The sequence below is a fragment of the Paramisgurnus dabryanus genome, chromosome 21, assembly GCF_030506205.2.
Source record: "Paramisgurnus dabryanus chromosome 21, PD_genome_1.1, whole genome shotgun sequence".
In the NCBI taxonomy this organism is placed as follows: domain Eukaryota; kingdom Metazoa; phylum Chordata; class Actinopteri; order Cypriniformes; family Cobitidae; genus Paramisgurnus; species Paramisgurnus dabryanus.
The window spans coordinates 28,656,389-28,674,389 of record NC_133357.1 but is presented as its reverse complement, the minus strand read 5'-3'; the positions used below and the strand labels follow the sequence as shown (position 1 = coordinate 28,674,389).

The 18,001-nt window shown below is 38.5% G+C and overlaps 1 protein-coding gene across 16 annotated transcripts in view; it reads left to right on the top strand.

Annotated features, from left to right (window-relative positions):
- The window catches only part of LOC135775928 (alpha-2,8-sialyltransferase 8F-like), a 1,056,838-nt gene that overhangs the window by 538,976 nt on the left and 499,861 nt on the right, over window positions 1-18,001 (top strand). For 12 of the 16 annotated variants that reach the window (XM_065286513.2, XM_065286510.2, XM_065286509.2 and 9 more), the window contains 2 exons: window positions 2,119-2,199; window positions 15,106-15,767. In XM_065286513.2, the coding sequence (XP_065142585.1) occupies window positions 2,119-2,199; window positions 15,106-15,568 (544 nt within the window). In that variant the 3' untranslated portion in view covers window positions 15,569-15,767. Of the gene's footprint in view, window positions 1-2,118; window positions 2,200-15,105; window positions 15,768-18,001 lie in introns of those variants that run through there. The other 4 variants (XM_073813068.1, XM_073813069.1, XM_073813067.1 and 1 more) reach the window with 2 other exon arrangements.

The window sequence follows — 18,001 nt, the reverse complement described above, 5'->3', positions numbered from 1 at the left end:
TGTTTTCTCTAAATAAATTTACATGACATGGGTCTAAAAAACATTTAATAAAATACAGAGTTTTAGAGGTATCATCAAACAAAACATGGTCAGACCTGTGGCTTTATCTGCAGTGCATTTCTAGATTGCTCCAAGGCCAGTTTCATTTAGTTCATAACAATATTTCATATATGTTTGGTGGAGTATAAAAAAGTATAATTTAAGCTCTCTGTAACAACTTTTTTCATTATGACAGTAGCTAATGTTCACCTCTTAATAAAATTCCAAGTGTCTGCTTTCAAATGAGACCAAACGCTTTTAGTGCAAAGACTTCATAAACTGTATCTATTTTAGTTTGGCTATGACATTTTTTGTGGGGGGTTCAGAAAACGGAAAAAGGTTAACAGGTTAAATTATCTATTCAGATCATTCTTATTGTTAAAGTGAAATTCTTTAGCTGGTGCCCCGAAGTAGAAGGGGGAGGGGTCATCTGACACACACACACACACACACACACACACACACACACACACTTGAGGTGAAACCTCAATGGTTGCCCATGTGAAAATCACTAAATTAACTTGTGCCCGTGTCAAAATCCCTACAGTGGCCTGCCATGTCTTTGCCACTTTTTACCCCTCAACCACTGATGTCACTAGAACCTGCAGCTTGCCATCTGTGCTGTACAAGCCAATGGAGCAGAAGGTTCTTGGAACACCCAACCACCTCTTCTAATAAGTGTTAATCTTCCTTTCCAATTCCTGAAGAGTGGATACAGGTACCTCATAAACTAACAGAGACCAAAGCAGCCTAGGGAGTACCCCATGTTGGTATACCCAAGGCTTATACTTGCCAGGTAGGCTGATCCTCTCTAGGGTTGTCATCCACATGTCTGCTTGGATAATCATCTCCCTCACATTCTGCTTGTCATTGAATTCTGCCCTGTACCACTTACACAAACTCTTCAGTGGTCTCTCTTGGACTGTTGGAATGATGAATTTTTTAATCCTAAAATGGAACTGATACATCCCTTCCCCAATACTTGGTTTCTGGACTTTTGGTGCACTATTTGGTTCACTATTTTGGTCTCTATTTATCTTTTCTCTTCACAAATAAATAAACACATTTGTCTTGTAAGTTCATGATTAGAAATGAACATGTGAACAAAAACAATTATTATCATTAATAAATAAAATTACAGATAATAATTGACTAAGACAGGATTTGTACAGCGCCGTTCATAAAAAAATGATGAAGAATGAAAAAGTCTATCACCACCTGGTGTGTGTGTGTATGAATGATAACCTTGATTAGTTAATTACTAATATAAACCCACATTATACTCAAATTTACAGATTCATAGTACATTCATTTGGTGCTATAACAGTTGACTTCAACAGTAACATTTTCAGCATTTTAGCTAAGCAGTAATGATATTCAACACCTGATAAATGGCTATTTTCAGACCTGGATTACTACAGTAAAAGTTTGATTTTGAGTTTGTTTGCGCCACCCAATTTTTTTTAGCACCAGCCGCCACTAGTGCCCAGTCAATAAGCTCAACCTGATACTCCAAGATCCACCTTCCTTCAGGTATTGATTTTGCTGTGATTGTGAGGTCAGCCATAAATGCTTTTATAGGTACCTGCTGGATGCCACTTGGCAACACTGCGCCTCGACACATTTTCTCCACTTATTTAATAAAAGTTAATTGCAGCGGAAAACAAGATCACTGAGCAGCCGGTGACAATGCCTAACTCTAGCCCCTGCTATTCAGTGGTAAAGTCTCCGTAGGTGAATCGTATGCTGACGTTGTCACAATAGCACATAATAGGTCTTTAAGTCAGATCCACCAGCTTTTGAGGTATTTCCAAAAACAGATGACCAACAGCACAGAAAAGATCTTTGTGTCAAAAATGTTGAAGAGGCTTCTTACTCTTATAGGGGGAACAGAGCAATTTATTTATTTCAAAAAAATTAAGAAAATACAATATACCGGTACAAAGTACCCTAAACGTATTGTAATCCCATCAAATCTGTAATTCAAATCAGTTTAGAGGCTAGTAAATATACACCGAAATTATATTTTGTGGAAATTGTAGTATTCCTTTAACCTCCTGTCTTCTTCTGTTTCTGCAGGTTTAACATGGCTCCCATTAATGACAGTGATGTTGGGCTAAAGACTGATTTACTCACCATTAATCCTAGTCAGCTCACAAGGTGAGAATCTAATAACAGCAGTTACTAATGATAATTCACAGCGTGCAGCGTTTAATTGTGTTTTCTGTAAAGACACATATCAAAAAATCCTTTAAAAGTTGGAGGTCGCTCGAGGTCGTACAAATTTCACTTTCACTTTCAAATATTCATTAAAGTCTTTATCGTTATTCAGATGGCAATTGTTTCTCATGAGGATGTCTGCAAACGTATATTTGCATGCCTCCTCCACGCTAAAACTCATGCATTTGGATGAAGATAAATTTGTGGTGCATGTGTGTGTTTATAATTCTATACACCTGGAAATGCTCTGTTCATCTGGTTAATTACACTCACATGACCTGGATACTTGGTTTAAATGTATATGTATATGGAATGCTGTTGTATAATTAATAAACTCATATGGATTAAAACGGCAATTAAATTACCACATGACCTTTAGGTAGATAATTCGGCTGGGAATTTTTACACGGGTGTTCAAAAAAAAGACATTCCAGATTCAGACGAATCAGTGACTAAACCCTGTAAATCAGGGGTGCCCAACCCTGCTCCTGGAGGGCTACCGTCCTGCAGACTTTAGTTCCAACTCAGCTCCAACACACCTGTCAGTAATTATCAAGCAACCCTGAACACCTTGATTAGCTGCTTCAGCTGTGTTTGATTGGGGTTGGAGCTAAAATCTGCAGGACGGTAGCCCTCCAGGAACAGGGTTGGGCATCCCTGCTGTAAATGAAAATACCTTACATCCCCACGAGAAACGATAATCATCCAAAAAAAATCAAACAATATCCTGTTATATTCAGTAAACCTCCATTTACCGGGTAAAGAGCTCTTTCACCTCGACGTCCGCACGCTTCATCCAATTTATCTTCCGTGCATTTAGAGGACTTTGCTACTAAATCATTTTGTCAGATTCTTCCACTTGTATGTCTTTAAAGTGCCCATCTTATGACTGCTTTTCCACAAGTTAAATAGGTGTATGAGTTCCATAAAACATGTTTCAAAAGTTGTTTGCTTGAAATAGCTTGTAGGAAAAGATTGTTACCCATCTTTAGCCTCTGTTTCAGTGCATTTCAGATTGTGCCGTTTTGAGGTGGTCATTACATATTTATGAGCTGCTGCTCCTTTGATCACGCCCCACTACTAACGTCATGTTCGCATGCGCAATGTTATCGCGAGCAATTCAGACTGTATTATTATTTTAGATATATTATATTATATTATTATTAACGGTTTATGTGTTGTCAACAGACAAATCAAGCACAAAAGTATCACTAATAAATACATTCCAGGAGAAGAAACTCATGACACACAATGATTCCAGAGTAAATTGTGATGTAGCAGTCTCAACAATACACTCGACAATGCTAACATATTCCCGCTATAAAACATTTTCAAACGCATTATTTTTGAAAATTACAGAAATTAAGACCCAGCAGGGGATGTATTGTGGACAGCATGCTAATTGCTAGAAGCTAGCGGGAGGTCCGGAACGTATCTTGGGAAAGTGATAAGAGACTTGGGGGTACGTTAGCCTTGTCGGAAAAGCCGGGTTGGTAAGGCCCGGTCCTGGTTAGTTTGGCAAAACACTATTACTTATGGCGCTTTTCCATTGCATAGTACCCCACGGTTTAGTTTAGTTTGGGTCGGGTCAGCTTACTTTTGGGAGCTTTTCCATTGGGTGCAGTACGTAGTACCCGATGCTTTTTTTCGTACCACCTCGGTTGGGGTTCCAAGCGACCCGAGCTGATCCCAAACGTGACGCGAAAACACTGTAGATCACTGATTGGTCTGAGAGAAGCGTCATCGCTATAATGTAAATATTAGCTTTAGCTTACTGCTAGCTTGCGCTGTCTCAAGCAAACATGTTGTTATCTGTGTTCTGCTATAAGTTTCCAAACACCCTTTTAGCGATGAAAAACATCCACAGGTTGAGAATCCGGGACACCATAACAGTTTTTTCCAGACTTGCAGTTTGTGGCGGCACATTCGCGATGAGCACGTCCGCATTATTATGCTTAAATGCAACTTGAATGAGGCTCAACAGAGCGCCGTCGACTGACGCCAAGGGCCGGGTGTTTGAACAGAAACTGTCATGTGAGACAGAGGTAGTTATAAACGCGATGTGCAAACATCTATGTGGTGGCCAATTTTAATTTTGTGGCAGACTGAGAAATAAATGAATATATGGGAATGTACAACAACGCTCTCACGTGTATGATGTCACAGCAGTAGGCAGCGTAAATATAACGACACGCCTATAATCCCTCCCACTCCGAAGTGATACTAAACTCGATGGAAAAGCTAACCACACCAAAGTGAGGTGAGCTGACCCAACCCAAACTAAACTAAACCGTGGGGTACTATGCAATGGAAAAGCGCCATTAGTAAGTTCATGTAGAATTGTATAACAAAGCAGTTAAATATTTATTTTTAACTTTTGAAAAGTACGGTAGCTTGTCACTGGCTTTGCAGGAGAAACCACGCTGCAAACTAACTAGCATAGCGGTTAGCCACCTCGTCGTTCTCAATGGCAAATGACTGCTAAACACACACACACACACACACACACACACACACACACACACACACACACACACACACACACACACACACACAAGTTTACCCACTCAGTTTTTTTCTGCTAACAATATCTATATAGCCGACTGTCTACAAACATGAATAATATTAACATTACTATACATCGTTTGAAAGGTATAACTTACGGGTTTAGCATCAGTGTATGGTCTCTGTTTTGAGATACAGATGCTCTAGCATCATAAATGTTGTACTTTGTGACAAGTCCAGATGACAACATGCAAAATATAAACGTAACTTCTTGCCTTTATGTTGATAAAATGATCGCGAATCGAATTCAGTCTGTTTCAGATGTGTAAATAATCCATGAAAGTCCAATAAAATACATCCAATTACCATTTTTGTCCTCAAATGCGTATAATCTGTGAAATATAAATACATAGTCTGTTGTTTACATCAGATTTCGCATGAACATCTTGTAATAGTACAATATCGCCTACAATCTGAGGACTATTTGCGTCGTAACACACTGTATATGAGATTATGCTTTAGGTTCCTGTAAACAAATAAACACGCGTTAAAACTTTGTTTTTAAAAGTAGGCGGGAGTATAATCCATAATATCCAAATAGCGCTGTTATTTCCGTGAGCCATGATAACAGCAAGGTTATTATAGTTTTGCATTTTTCCTGTTTTTATTTTTATTTCGTTTTGACTTTTTGTTTTCAAATTCAGTTTAGTTTTAATTCGTTTTTAAAGTGGGTTTGCTAGTTTATTTTTTATTTTTTGAAAATGCTTAGTTTTAGTTTAGTTTTTATTAGTTTTAGTGTTAGTTTTAGTCTTTTTCATAATTTGGGTTATTTGTCAGGGGCAAGATTCAAAAAGGTCAGAAAAAGAATTGTGTAATAATAACTCAACAAAAACATCATACAATTTTAGAAAATATTCATTCAAAAAATAAAACCAGTACATAAAATGTACATATAGGCACAGATACGTAAACAGTCTCAACACTCTGCAGTAAGTGCAAAATGTGACGTGTGCCAATATAAAACTTACCAACAGACTAAAGAAGACATGCATGAACCACATGTATTCAACCCATTTTTGAGCCACAAGAAGACATTTCTGTCAGATTGTCAGGGAGCTCAATCTGAGAAAAGAACATGACAAATAACCAGAGGTAAAAGTACAAGTAACTAAAGAAATAAATACTCAAGTAGTGAGTTACTAGTTACTCTTGAGAAAAAAATATACATACATGCACACACAGTATACAGTGCACACCATAAGGATCAGGACAGTAAAGACAAAAGTTTGCTGTGGAGAACAGAAATTGGTAAGATGAATATCAGTGTATCAGAAGTACAGAAGTCACATTTTATTAACCTTTGATAATGTTTCAACACATGCTTTAACAACAAAGAAAAACAGCCTTTAATGCTGACTTGTATATTGTGCCCAAACGCAAAACTCAAAAGAAATGGATCAAACTGATACTACACACGACCAATTAATGCATTAGGACACAGTTCACTTGAACACTTCTGAGTCAATGGTCTCAATGTGGCCACATTAGATAGTATTAAAATACTAACCCTATATCACAAAATTGTGTGACTATTTCACGCATGGACCAGCATGATAATGTCATGCTTTGCCACGTTTGAGCGTGAGCATGTCACGCTTTTCTGTTTGTGTCACTGTCACGTATTGGTTACTCAACTTTTTTGTCCTATTTTCAAACTATTGTCGCTTCGGTTTAGGGTTAGATTTGGTGCTTGTGTTATATGTCACTTTAAGTATTTGTCACTTTAAGTATTGGTTTATAAAAAAAAGATACAATACTTATTCTTTTATATTTTCTAAACTTTAACCAATTGTCACCTGACGTTGGGGTTAGAGTTTGTTTAGGTAAGGGTGTCATTTTATGTAAATCTAACCCTAAACCGAAGCGACAATGGTAAGAAATTAGGACAAAACAGTTGAGTAACCAATACGTGACAGTGACACAAACAGAAAGCGTGACATGCTCACGCTCAAACGCGGCAAAGCGTGACATTTTCACGCTGGTCCATGCGTGAAATAGTCACGCAATTTCGTGATACTGGGTTGAAAATACAAACGTGTTATTGAATTGAATAGTGTGCATGTTAAAACAGGTGACATTTCTGTACTTTTGTCTATTAATCTTTTAATGTTTAGACATTTCTTGACTCCACAGCAAACTGAGGATTTTTGCCTGTATTGTCTGAAAACTTTTGAAAGGCACGTAGGCCTACAGTAGGCTATGCATGTGTAAAATTGCAAAATACACAAAACAGTACAAATTAAATAATATTTTAGACAAACACAGAATAGACAAGCATTTCTATGAAATTAACTCTTTTCTTAATGTTGATGTATACAGCTTATAGCTGAAATATCAGATAAGTAAACCGGCAGAGTTTTGCATTCAGTTATGCATATTAACTCTTTTGCCGCCAGTGTTTTTAAAAAAAGTTGCCAGCCAGCGCCAGCGTTTTTCATGATTTTCACAACTCATGTTTTCTTATGTTGTGAATCTCATGTCACGTGTGTGTGTGTGTGTGTGTTGTGAGAAGCACTTACATCATACAGTACAGTATACAGCAAAACAGACATCAATCATCGATGGACTTTCTTCATTCAGTCATATGTACACAGTGCTTTTGGAGGTTGTGTGCGTTTAAATGTTTCTGACGATGAACAGGTCGTGCATATATAATAGCAGGTACACGTGTGAAGTTTTGCATTTAGTTAAAAGATTAGTAAATTAATATTCACGTAATCCAAAACTCTTTATGTTCTGCGTGTTTCTAGACACGAGCAAAACCGCATCAGATGATTCAGTTTTTGCAGCGATCTAAACAATTCATTTTCTGATTCGCAAACCAATTCAAAACGTTTGACCCGTTTGTTTTGTAAAGAATCGACTCAAAAGACTCATTTATTTGCAACACCTTGTAAGGAACCAACTTAAATGAGTCATTCATTCGCGAATGTGTGTGTGTGTGACGTGTGAGTGAGAGACGCATGGAAAGGAATTTGAAGCTGAACGTAATTTGCTCTATGAAAGAGATTGACAAAGACGAAAACTAAGGACATTTAATCTATAATTTAAGTTAGTTTTGCCAGACACACATTACAGTTTTAGTTAGTTATCGTTTTTTTGTAATGCCTCGTTTTTATTTTTATTTCAGTTAACGACAATGTTTTTCCCACCTAGTTTTCGTTTTTTCGTTCGTTTTCGTTAACGTTATTATAACCTTGGATAACAGTATAGAGGATATCAGCGAAGTGACTGCTCTGTGCTCTCTAGCTACCTGGTGGGTGAAGACCTGCGAGTGGGGTGGTGGGTGGAGACCTGCGAGTGGGGTGGTGGGTGGAGACCTGCGAGTGGGGTGGTGGGCGGTGAAATTCCAACGGAATGTAACGAAAAGGCTAGTTACGTCACAACGGAGCTGATTTTCAAATGGTGCAATCTGAGACTCAAGGCAGAGGACATTCAGAAACCTGTATAGTTTGTATGCGTGTGGAAGCACCAGTGACACAAAAAAACACCCCAAAACCAAGAAAAAGTTAGTTTTTCATAATATGGGCACTTTAAATGCCAACCTCCCGGGCCCGGATTGGCCATCGTGAGGACCGTGAGAATTCCCGGTGGGCTGGTCTGTTTTTTTGGCCATGATGGCCGGTGTTTTCATGCCACCTGATGGAAGGTTGCTGCCAGCACTCTTACTTATTCATTTACTTACTTCATTCATTCAACCCAGGTCTCTCACACCAAAGGCGAGTGTCTTATCCACTGCGCTATCACCACCCTCAAAATATTATCCAGCCCTACTCGCGTAATTTGCGGGTGGCAGGGTCGGACTTGCCCATTAGGCAAAGGTCTGCAACTGCCTTGGGCCCCGGGCTACCAAAGGGGCCCCAAAACGCAGGGGTGTACTTGGTGAGCTGGCACTTTTTGCCCCTGGTAATCATCAAGATTCCTAAAAGCCTATCTAAATTTTGTTTAATTAGATATTCTATTTAATTATCTTTTGTGTTTTTCAGTATATTCCCATAAAAAGTTTAACGTAATTATTTTGAATAACATGAATGCGCCCCCCATTATAGTTTAGAGTGGATCATTCCATGCACTACCGCATATGTGCAGTTTTGTTAATTTATATGCGCGCGTAGCTTAACACTGAAGCAAGCAGAGCTGCTGCGAGTGGGTGTGGTACATTAAGCGAAGCTGCAAGAAAATAAACCAACAGTAAAACGTAGCTACACCAGTGGACCAGACAAAATGATTCAGACATAAATTTAGCCAAAAGTCCACTTTTCTCCACACAAATACCACCACTGTCTGTCTCCGCTGCTCTTAGCAACCTCTCTTCCACCAGACACAGCTCTCTCCTGACCACGAACAGTGATCTGTGCCGATGAGTATGCTCCACAAAGAATACTGGTTGCACAGTTTGTATAAGAGTGTAATCTCACACAGAACAGTAGCTCTAAAGCCGACCGCTTTAGTCCTCTAAAATTTCTGCCCAGCCCAACTAAAGATGGTAATTTATTCACCAATCTGTACACGACTTCACGATCGCTTAGTCTCATTTAAATTTCATATGAAAACGGCGACATGCTTCGGCTCTGCGCTGTATTTTACTATATATATATTTTAACCATTTATTTTAGTGCTTTTTCTTTTAACAGAACAAAGACAACAAGGAAAGAGAAAAAAATACTAAAACAAAACAAACAGAACAATTGAGGGACAGATGCACAAAAAGAAAAATAATTTTTTTAGACAGGTAATGCTAAAGCTGGATACAAATTCGTATATGTTGTAGAGCGACTTAATCCTATTAGAATATATTGAAATAAAATACCAATTAGCCTTACGACTAATACATTATACATTACAACAAGAAAAATTAAATGCATTATCCTGACTATGTCAGCTGTCTAATAAAACTTTGGACACTACATTACACTCCATACTAATAACTTTGTTATCAATAGGGGTTATTGGCTATGAATAAACAATATAATTTATCTGAAGATTTTCTAAAATCTGTCCCCAGATTTTATCAAATACCTCAGGTTTATCATTATTAATATATCTCAATCTCTCTAATGCAAGCATGTTAACAAGATATCTACCCCACATTTTAAACTTAGGCATAGATTTATTTTTCCACAATCGTAAATTTTTTAAGTTCATTAAATTCATTCAGATTCCGTAGCAACTGGACAGAGCAGAGCAAACATCAAGTACAAGTTAAAGTGTACATTAACTAATAGATGACATCTGCATCTGTGTAGTTAATTAATATAAAAACTGTTTACATAATGTAATGCAGGAGCAATACAAGACAATTTATCATCCACTATAAAAAGTCAAGTGTTTACCCCTTGTTTATCTCCAAGGAGAGTTTTTAACACCCATGAATGCATTATTTAAAAAAAACGTATTCTGTTTCATCTCGTCGTATTATGTTTATTTGAATAGTATGTGTTTTTAATTTAAAATATTGTGAATGTTATACCCATAAAAATCATGCTACTGTATTTAAACTGAATTGGAAATGATATATTTGAAAAATACAATGAATTGCAAGGCTGCAGAGAACAGTGCACTATTGCAGACTTATGTAGCCTAGTGAGGATTTAATTATATAATTATTAAAACTAAAATGGACCGGTTTAAGGCATGAAACTGAAAATGAGTCCCACTCCGCCCAGCAACCTTCTGTATGGTTGCGCTATGGACCTGTCACAGCAATGAGCCAAAGCGCTTAATGTAGAAGGTATGTATCTTTATGATCACCTGACTTCTGGAAAGGGCCCTGTGTGAAAGAATTCAGATGTTCACTTTCATTTGGAATGCCCCTACAAGTAACGCCCCCTTTCTAAGCGGGCTTCAGGGACACAAAAACAGTTTGGAATTTGCACAGATTGTTCTTGGAAAAAGTCATTGAATCTGCCAGAGAAGAAGAAGCACCCCTAATCATAGACCGTTAACTGTCTAATGGCCCGAATCTCTGCGGTGAGAGTGTTGAGGTAAATGGCGGAAAACGTGATTGACGTTGTGGCTAGCTTGATAGGGCTAAGATAGGGCTGATGTAAAAACGCAATTACTTAAGCAGGTACTCGTGAAGAGCACAGCCGAGAGAAGTGCGTGCAGAGAAGCGCTGCGCAATGTGCGCATATCAGACGTGAACACGAGAAAAATAATGGGTTTAATTATACTTTCACTTCCTGACAGTTTCACTTGTTACATGAGGATAGTAATGACTGACAGACGACGCCGAAATACATACAATATAATTACCTAACTAAATCTGAGAGAATGCAAAAACATTCAAATATTTTTCACCATATACCTGATGGGCAGGGCGGAGATACATTTGGTAGACCGACAAGAATTCGCAATAGCCCCGGGACCTCGGGGCTCGCGTTAGCGATTTTGCGAGCCCTGGTGATATTATAAAAGTTATAAGCCATAAGGAGGTGCACTGAGAACGCAGGGTGCTATATTTCCCCTTATGAAAAAAGATTAACAAGCTATCCTACAGCTAAATATATATTTACAAAAAAAAAACTAAAATAAATGAAAGAACATAATTTAAGCTTGTTAAATGCAAATTTACAGAGCCTCTGTCATTACAGAGCAGCAGAGTCTGTATTTGTGTTGATCAGTTAAAGTAATTTTAAACTTTAAAACTGCATTTAAAGGCAGACATTGCCCATTCTGTAATTTAACTTTGCATGCTCAGAATTTTTACACGTTCACTGTATGATTTAACGAAATAAGAATAGCCTAGTATTCAATTCTGAACTGAAAAATTTACGAAAAACAAAATACTCTTTATTTGGGTGTTTATTCCCCCCATGTTCACTTGTCTCCGTTTCCCTGTTTTTAAAGGGGACAGAGAATGAAAAACCATTTTTACCTTGTCTTTGTTGAATAATGGTAGTCTACCCGCATTCACGAACATACAAAAAGTGCTAAACATGCTAAACATCTCAGTCTCATAGAAATTCCTCTTTTAGAAATGTCAGCCAGAAAACGGCCCAATCTGAAAAACTGATGCTTATGACATCACAGGCATCTAACTGCCCCTCCACTTTAAAATAATTGGCTACATTTTTTGAGTGGCAGCAAAGTCAGCCAATCAGTAATGAGATTGCAAGTTAAGCCAGTAGGGGGAGCCAAATACTGTAGGTGCAAAACCACTTGTTTAAAATCCCCCACACTAAAAGAGCTATCTGAGAGAGGTTTTTAGGAAGCTTCTAAGGCATTACAGACCCAAACAAAAATTTTTTGTCTACATGTCACATCACAGAACAAGGATAAATACTCTGTTCAATCATTCTATGTCACCTTTAAGAATTAAGGCGGTGTAGTAAGTAGAACCTATCCATTAAAATTGTGACTTTAATTTATTGCGCCATGCGTAATTGCGCATGGAGAGGCATTTGCACTTCATTGCATATTTTGAAGGCCCAGCTGTAGTACTCACGGTTCGCCACTGGAATCTGGTGTTCATGAAAGAGTGAGAACCCTGCAATGTCCCAGTTCTTTAAAAAAATCAAAGATTTAACATGCAGGTGGCGTTAATAATTATTTGTCCATGTTACCAACATATTAATTTATTTTTGATGAAATCCTTTCTTAGACCCCATAGACAGCAATTCTTTCAAATCAACTGTGTGGACCTAGAAAGGCAGTAAAGACATTGTTAAAATAGTGTAGACTACAGCTGTTTATTCTTCATTTCATGAAGCGACAAGATTAGTTTTTGTGCTCATAAAGTCAGTCTCTGATGTTTATTCACGAAAACAGCACATGCATTTGTTAAAACCTACATTGTGTGTCAGCCATAGAGATATATGTAAACATAGATGTCTCATTCAACCGCTCCATAGATGCATCTGCCGAACAACCATTAGTAAGGAATAATATTTGTTAAACACTCGTGTCATGTTACAGTCATATATATTATGTACAGGAAGTCTTGTTTTAACACCAACATAAGATGCTGACTTAGAAGTGTTACTTTGCTAAATTAAAGCACTAAACACAGCTAAACACAACCACTGTCTGCATGTGTACACAGACCAACATTAAAAACACTAAAATTAGTGCAAAAAGAATCCAAGAGCATGTGCCCTTTGTGAACAACTTTACCTGTATAAGATTGACAGACTTGATTACAAAATGGATTGCTACGCTTATCAGGGACGTGCACAGGGGGGTTGCTCAGGTTGCCCGGGCAACTGCCCATATGCCCTTCTCGACTCAAGTTGCCCTTCCGAGGTGGAAAAAAATAAATTGTACTTTTACTTCGTTTACACTATGCAGCGTTCCTTCGTTACTGTATTTTAATTAATTACGAAATGTGTATTTTATTTTTAAATTGCTGTCTCGTGTTTCTGGTGCATTCGCGAATTAATGACTCGTTTGAGTCGATTCCTTACAAAGTGTTGAAAATAAATTAGTCTTTTGAGTCGATTCTTTACAAAGCGAATGGGCCAAATGTTTAAATTGATTCGCGAATCAGTTTGAATGAATTGTTCAGATCGCTGCAAAAACGGAATCGTCCGAAGCTGTTTTACCCGTAACCTATGTAGAAACACGCAAAATATAACCAGTGTTGGGTGACGTGGAAATGAATTTACCAATCTTTTAACTAAAAGCAAAACTTCACACATGTACCCGCCATTACATACACGCGACCTGTTCGTCCATCGTCAGACACAGTTAAATGCGTGCAACCACCAGAAGCATTGTAGCACAGATTGAAGAAAATCCATCGATGATTGACATCTGATTCGCTGTATACTGTAATGCATGATGTAAGTGATTCTCACAAAACACACGTGACATGACAACGTAAGAAAACATGAGTTTTGTCTATTTTTATGTAAGTGTAAACTGTCAATGTCCTCAGACCATCTTAGGAGATTTCTAACTTTATACATATGCAAAACTGTTGTCAGCTTACTTGTCTGATATTTCAGCTATAAGCTACATCATCATTGAGACTAGAGTTAATTTGTTAATTTGAAATGCTTGTCTATTCTGTGTTTGTATTCTTTTTTCTGTACTGTTTGTGTATGTTGCAGTTTTACACATACTGTAGAAGTGCCCTTCATAAGTATTCTTCTGTTTGTTGTGGAGTCAAGAAATGTCTAAATATTAAAAGATGAACATCAGACAAAAGTACAGAATCTGTCACATTATTTTTTTTTAATGGTCACTGAGCTGTGTCCTGATTGTTTACACATGAAAAGCATAAAATGTGTAGGATCAGTTTGATTCACTTGTGTGCATTTGTGTACAACAACATAAGTCAGCATTTAATGCTGTTGTTCTTTGTTGTTAAAGCATGTATGTGTTGAAACATAAACAAAGGTTAATAAAATGTGACATTCTAATTTTCTGACATACTGATATTTATCTTACCAATTTCTGGTCTCCACTGCAAACAGAAAAATCTTGTCTTTACAGTTCTGATACTTATGGAGGGCACTGTATTGTGTGTGTGTGTGTGTGTGTGTGTGTGTGTGTGTGTGTGTGTGTGTGTGTGTGTGTGTGTGTGTGTGTGTGTGTGTGTGTGTGTGTGTGTGTGTGTGTGTGTGTGTGTGTGTGTGTGTGTGTGTATTTGCGCGTGTATATCTAGATTAATTTTTTCATGAGTAACTGATAACTCGCTACTTGAGTATTATTTTCATTGCATACTTTTTACTTCTACTTGAGTAATTATTAATTTAGTTACTTGTACTTTTACTTGAGTAAAGTTTTTGGCTACTCTTTCCACCTCTGTTATAATCTTCATAAATCCAGGCTGAGTTTACCTCGTTTAAGCCTAAATAATCAGACAGATAGCAGCTAGCTATCATAGCTTGCAGACAAGCAGCCTAGGCTACAATTTTTTTGGTAGGCATTAGGCAAACATGTTTGCTGATTTTAATAAAGACCCTGTTATTCTCAGTCCTAGGTCGTGAATTAAAAAAAAAAAATTGGGGGGGGGGGGGTTGCCCTTTATATAGGTCAGAGCAACTGCCCCTAAAAAATCCTGTGCACGTCCCTGACGCTTATGTTTGAAGAGATAGAAATGAAACACACGCACTGACACTCAATAAAATTCTTACCTTAAACATAAATGTAATATCTTTAAATCGTCTTCATATGCCGGCTTTTCCTAGCAGACTACATGTGCATTTAACTGTGATTTTATTTAAGTATTTATTATATCATACAGTTCAATTGAGTTATCAATGTAATTGATAAGCAGATCAACTATTGTTTAAGAGCATTTGTGAATGTGTCTCTTGTTTTTTTTCTCTGTAGCTACAAAAATTTGAAGTCTAATCCAGGTCCATTAGTGGAGCGTGTGAGTGTTTATGGTAACTCGTCAATCATCATTCCAGCCTTTGCATATGCACCCAACACTCAACTATGCGTAAATACGCTCAAAGTGCTTCAGTCAATCAGACCTCAAGAACAGATGGTTTTCTTCTCCTCCAGTTACCTGAAGAACCTGAGTGGTTTCTGGAAGAGACAGGGCCTGAAAGCCATTCGTCTCTCCACCGGGTTCATGTTAATTAATGTGGCACTAGAAGTGTGTGATTATGTGCACGTTTATGGATTTTGGCCATTTGACACTAATCTGGAGCAGCAGGAAATTCCACATCACTATTTTGACAATGTAGGACCCAAACATGGCGTTCACGCAATGCCAATAGAGTTTCTCAACTTGCTGAAGCTTCACAGCCAGGGAGCGCTAACACTGCACCTACAGCCTTGCTTATAACAGAGGTTCTTCTGTTGAAATTGAATGTACTTTATTATTTAATGGTTGGTTGGTGAGAAGGGAGGCTGTGAATGTTTGTTACTTTTGATCTGCTCTTTGGTCTATAAAACGATTTAAATATATTCTATTTTGAATTGTGAACTTGGACAATTAACTCCTATATATTTAAATAAATAAATTTGGGGTTATCTTCTGTTGCGGAGTTTATACTTCAGCCTGGGTTAATAATGATTTGTGTGTGTTTAGAGTTTATTATTACATACTGTATTTAAAAACATACTTTTTTGCTTATGAGATTGCAAACACTGGGTGATTTCTGTTTGCAGAACTATTACGTTTTCTATTTAAACAGTTACTTTGATTTGTGCTAATTTTCCTCAAACAGTAAATACAAATCTGTTTCACATTAGTCACATTAAAATGCCTCAGACTGTAAATGTACTTATTTTTATACAAAAGTTAATTGTTAAAAAACTGCAATTAGGTTTGTTGAAGTTTGCTAGCACCATAGATAGTATTATAAAGGCTATATCTTACGACGGAGACGGAGTCTCTAACTTCATCACCTGGCAGCCATCTTACCACAATACCACAACCATTTTTTCATCCCTTTAAGGCAAAGGTCACCAATCCTGCTCCTGAAGGGCTGACCATCCAGTGCATTACTACAGGCATGGGGGAAGACCTACTTTAGTTGAGGGCAGACAACATAGATCTTGCATGTCATCATGCAAATAAGGTTCATAATTTAGGCCATTGTCACAGGTCGGAGCGGACCACCACTATCGTGAGTCATGCTCCTCCCTCTGTTTCCACCCCGAGGAGGTCCCAAAACACCCCAATGACCAGACAAACACGAGCAGTAAAATATAACAAGGTTTATTGAATAAAAAGGGAGGGGAAAAGAGGGAATCAGGTGAAGCAGTTATCAACAGGAGTCCACAGAAACGTGTAAGTGTATTTGATTTTAGACTTGTGAAGTTTTAGCGCAGTGTCGTTGCTAAGAAACGCTCTCTTGTTTACCTTTGTCTCACGTGCTGCAATCCGCGTTTGTTCTCGCGTGTCCTCGCGTGCTTTAGTGTATTGCAGCGGTCGCGTGCAGCCCTCGTTGTGTGAAGACCGAAGAGTGTAAAGACCATCGACTCTACCTGCGCGACTCCACCGAGCAGGGACACCGACTGGGCACTTAAGTATTTCACTTTTTGTACAAACTTTTTCTATTTATCTATATAGCACTCTTTTTCCTCTCTTGTACATTTCCTATTCTTATAATTTTACTATGTGCTTTCAAATCTCTACTGTCATTACAACTCGTAAATCTGTTGTATCACGTCGCTGTGGGAGAAATATTAATAACCTCCGCACTCTCCCACCTTCCACTATTGCCTCACTCTCTCTTCCCATTGGCTTATGGAACTGCCAATCTGCTGTCAACAAAGCAGATTTCATAACTGCCATTGCCTCACATTCTGGCCTTTCTGTTTTAGCACTTACTGAGACATGGATTAAACCAGAGGACACTGCCACTCCGGCTGCCCTCTCCAACAACTACACTTTCTCACACAGTCCTCACACAACAGGAAGGGGTGGAGGAACTGTCTGCTCATCCCAAAGGAATGGAAATTCCAACAGCAAACCCCCTCATGTGACAGCAACTCTTTCGAATCGCATATTGTTACTATCATCCACCCTACTAAAATGCATTTTTTAGTTATCTATCGCCCCCCAGGTCAACTTGGACACTTCTTGGAGGAGTTAGACGTACTTCTGTCTTCATTCCCTGAGGATGGTACTCCTTTAGTAGTACTTGGTGACTTCAATATCCACCTGGAGAAACCACAGGCAGCTGACTTCAACACCCTGACTGCGTCGTTTGACCTCAAGCGAGTCCCTACTTCACCAACACACAGGTCTGGTAATCTCTTAGATCTTATCTACACACGCTGTTGTTACACCTACCACACACAGGTCACCCCACTTCACACATCTGATCACTTCCTAATTACTCTCGACCTCGACCTGACTCCCCCTGTCGCTACATACCATCCCCCATTGGTCACGTTCAGGCGCAACCTGCGCACGCTCTCTCCCTCCCGCTTATCCTCTGCGATTGTTTCCACGCTGCCCACTCCCAGCCAACTCTCTCTGTTAGATACTAACAATGCCACTGACACACTTTGTTCCACTCTTACATCCTGCTTAGACACATTATGCCCTCTGACATCTGGACCGGCCCGGGTCACACCTCCTGCTCCTTGGCTAACTGAGGTTCTCCGTGAGCATCGCTCCACACTCAGGGCTACAGAGAGGAAGTGGCGCAGATCGAATGATCCTTCTGATCTCTGCCTCTATCAGTCTCTTCTTGCCTCCTTCTCCAAGGATGTCTCCTCTGCAAAGACCCTATACTACCATTCAAAGATTAACAACTCACCT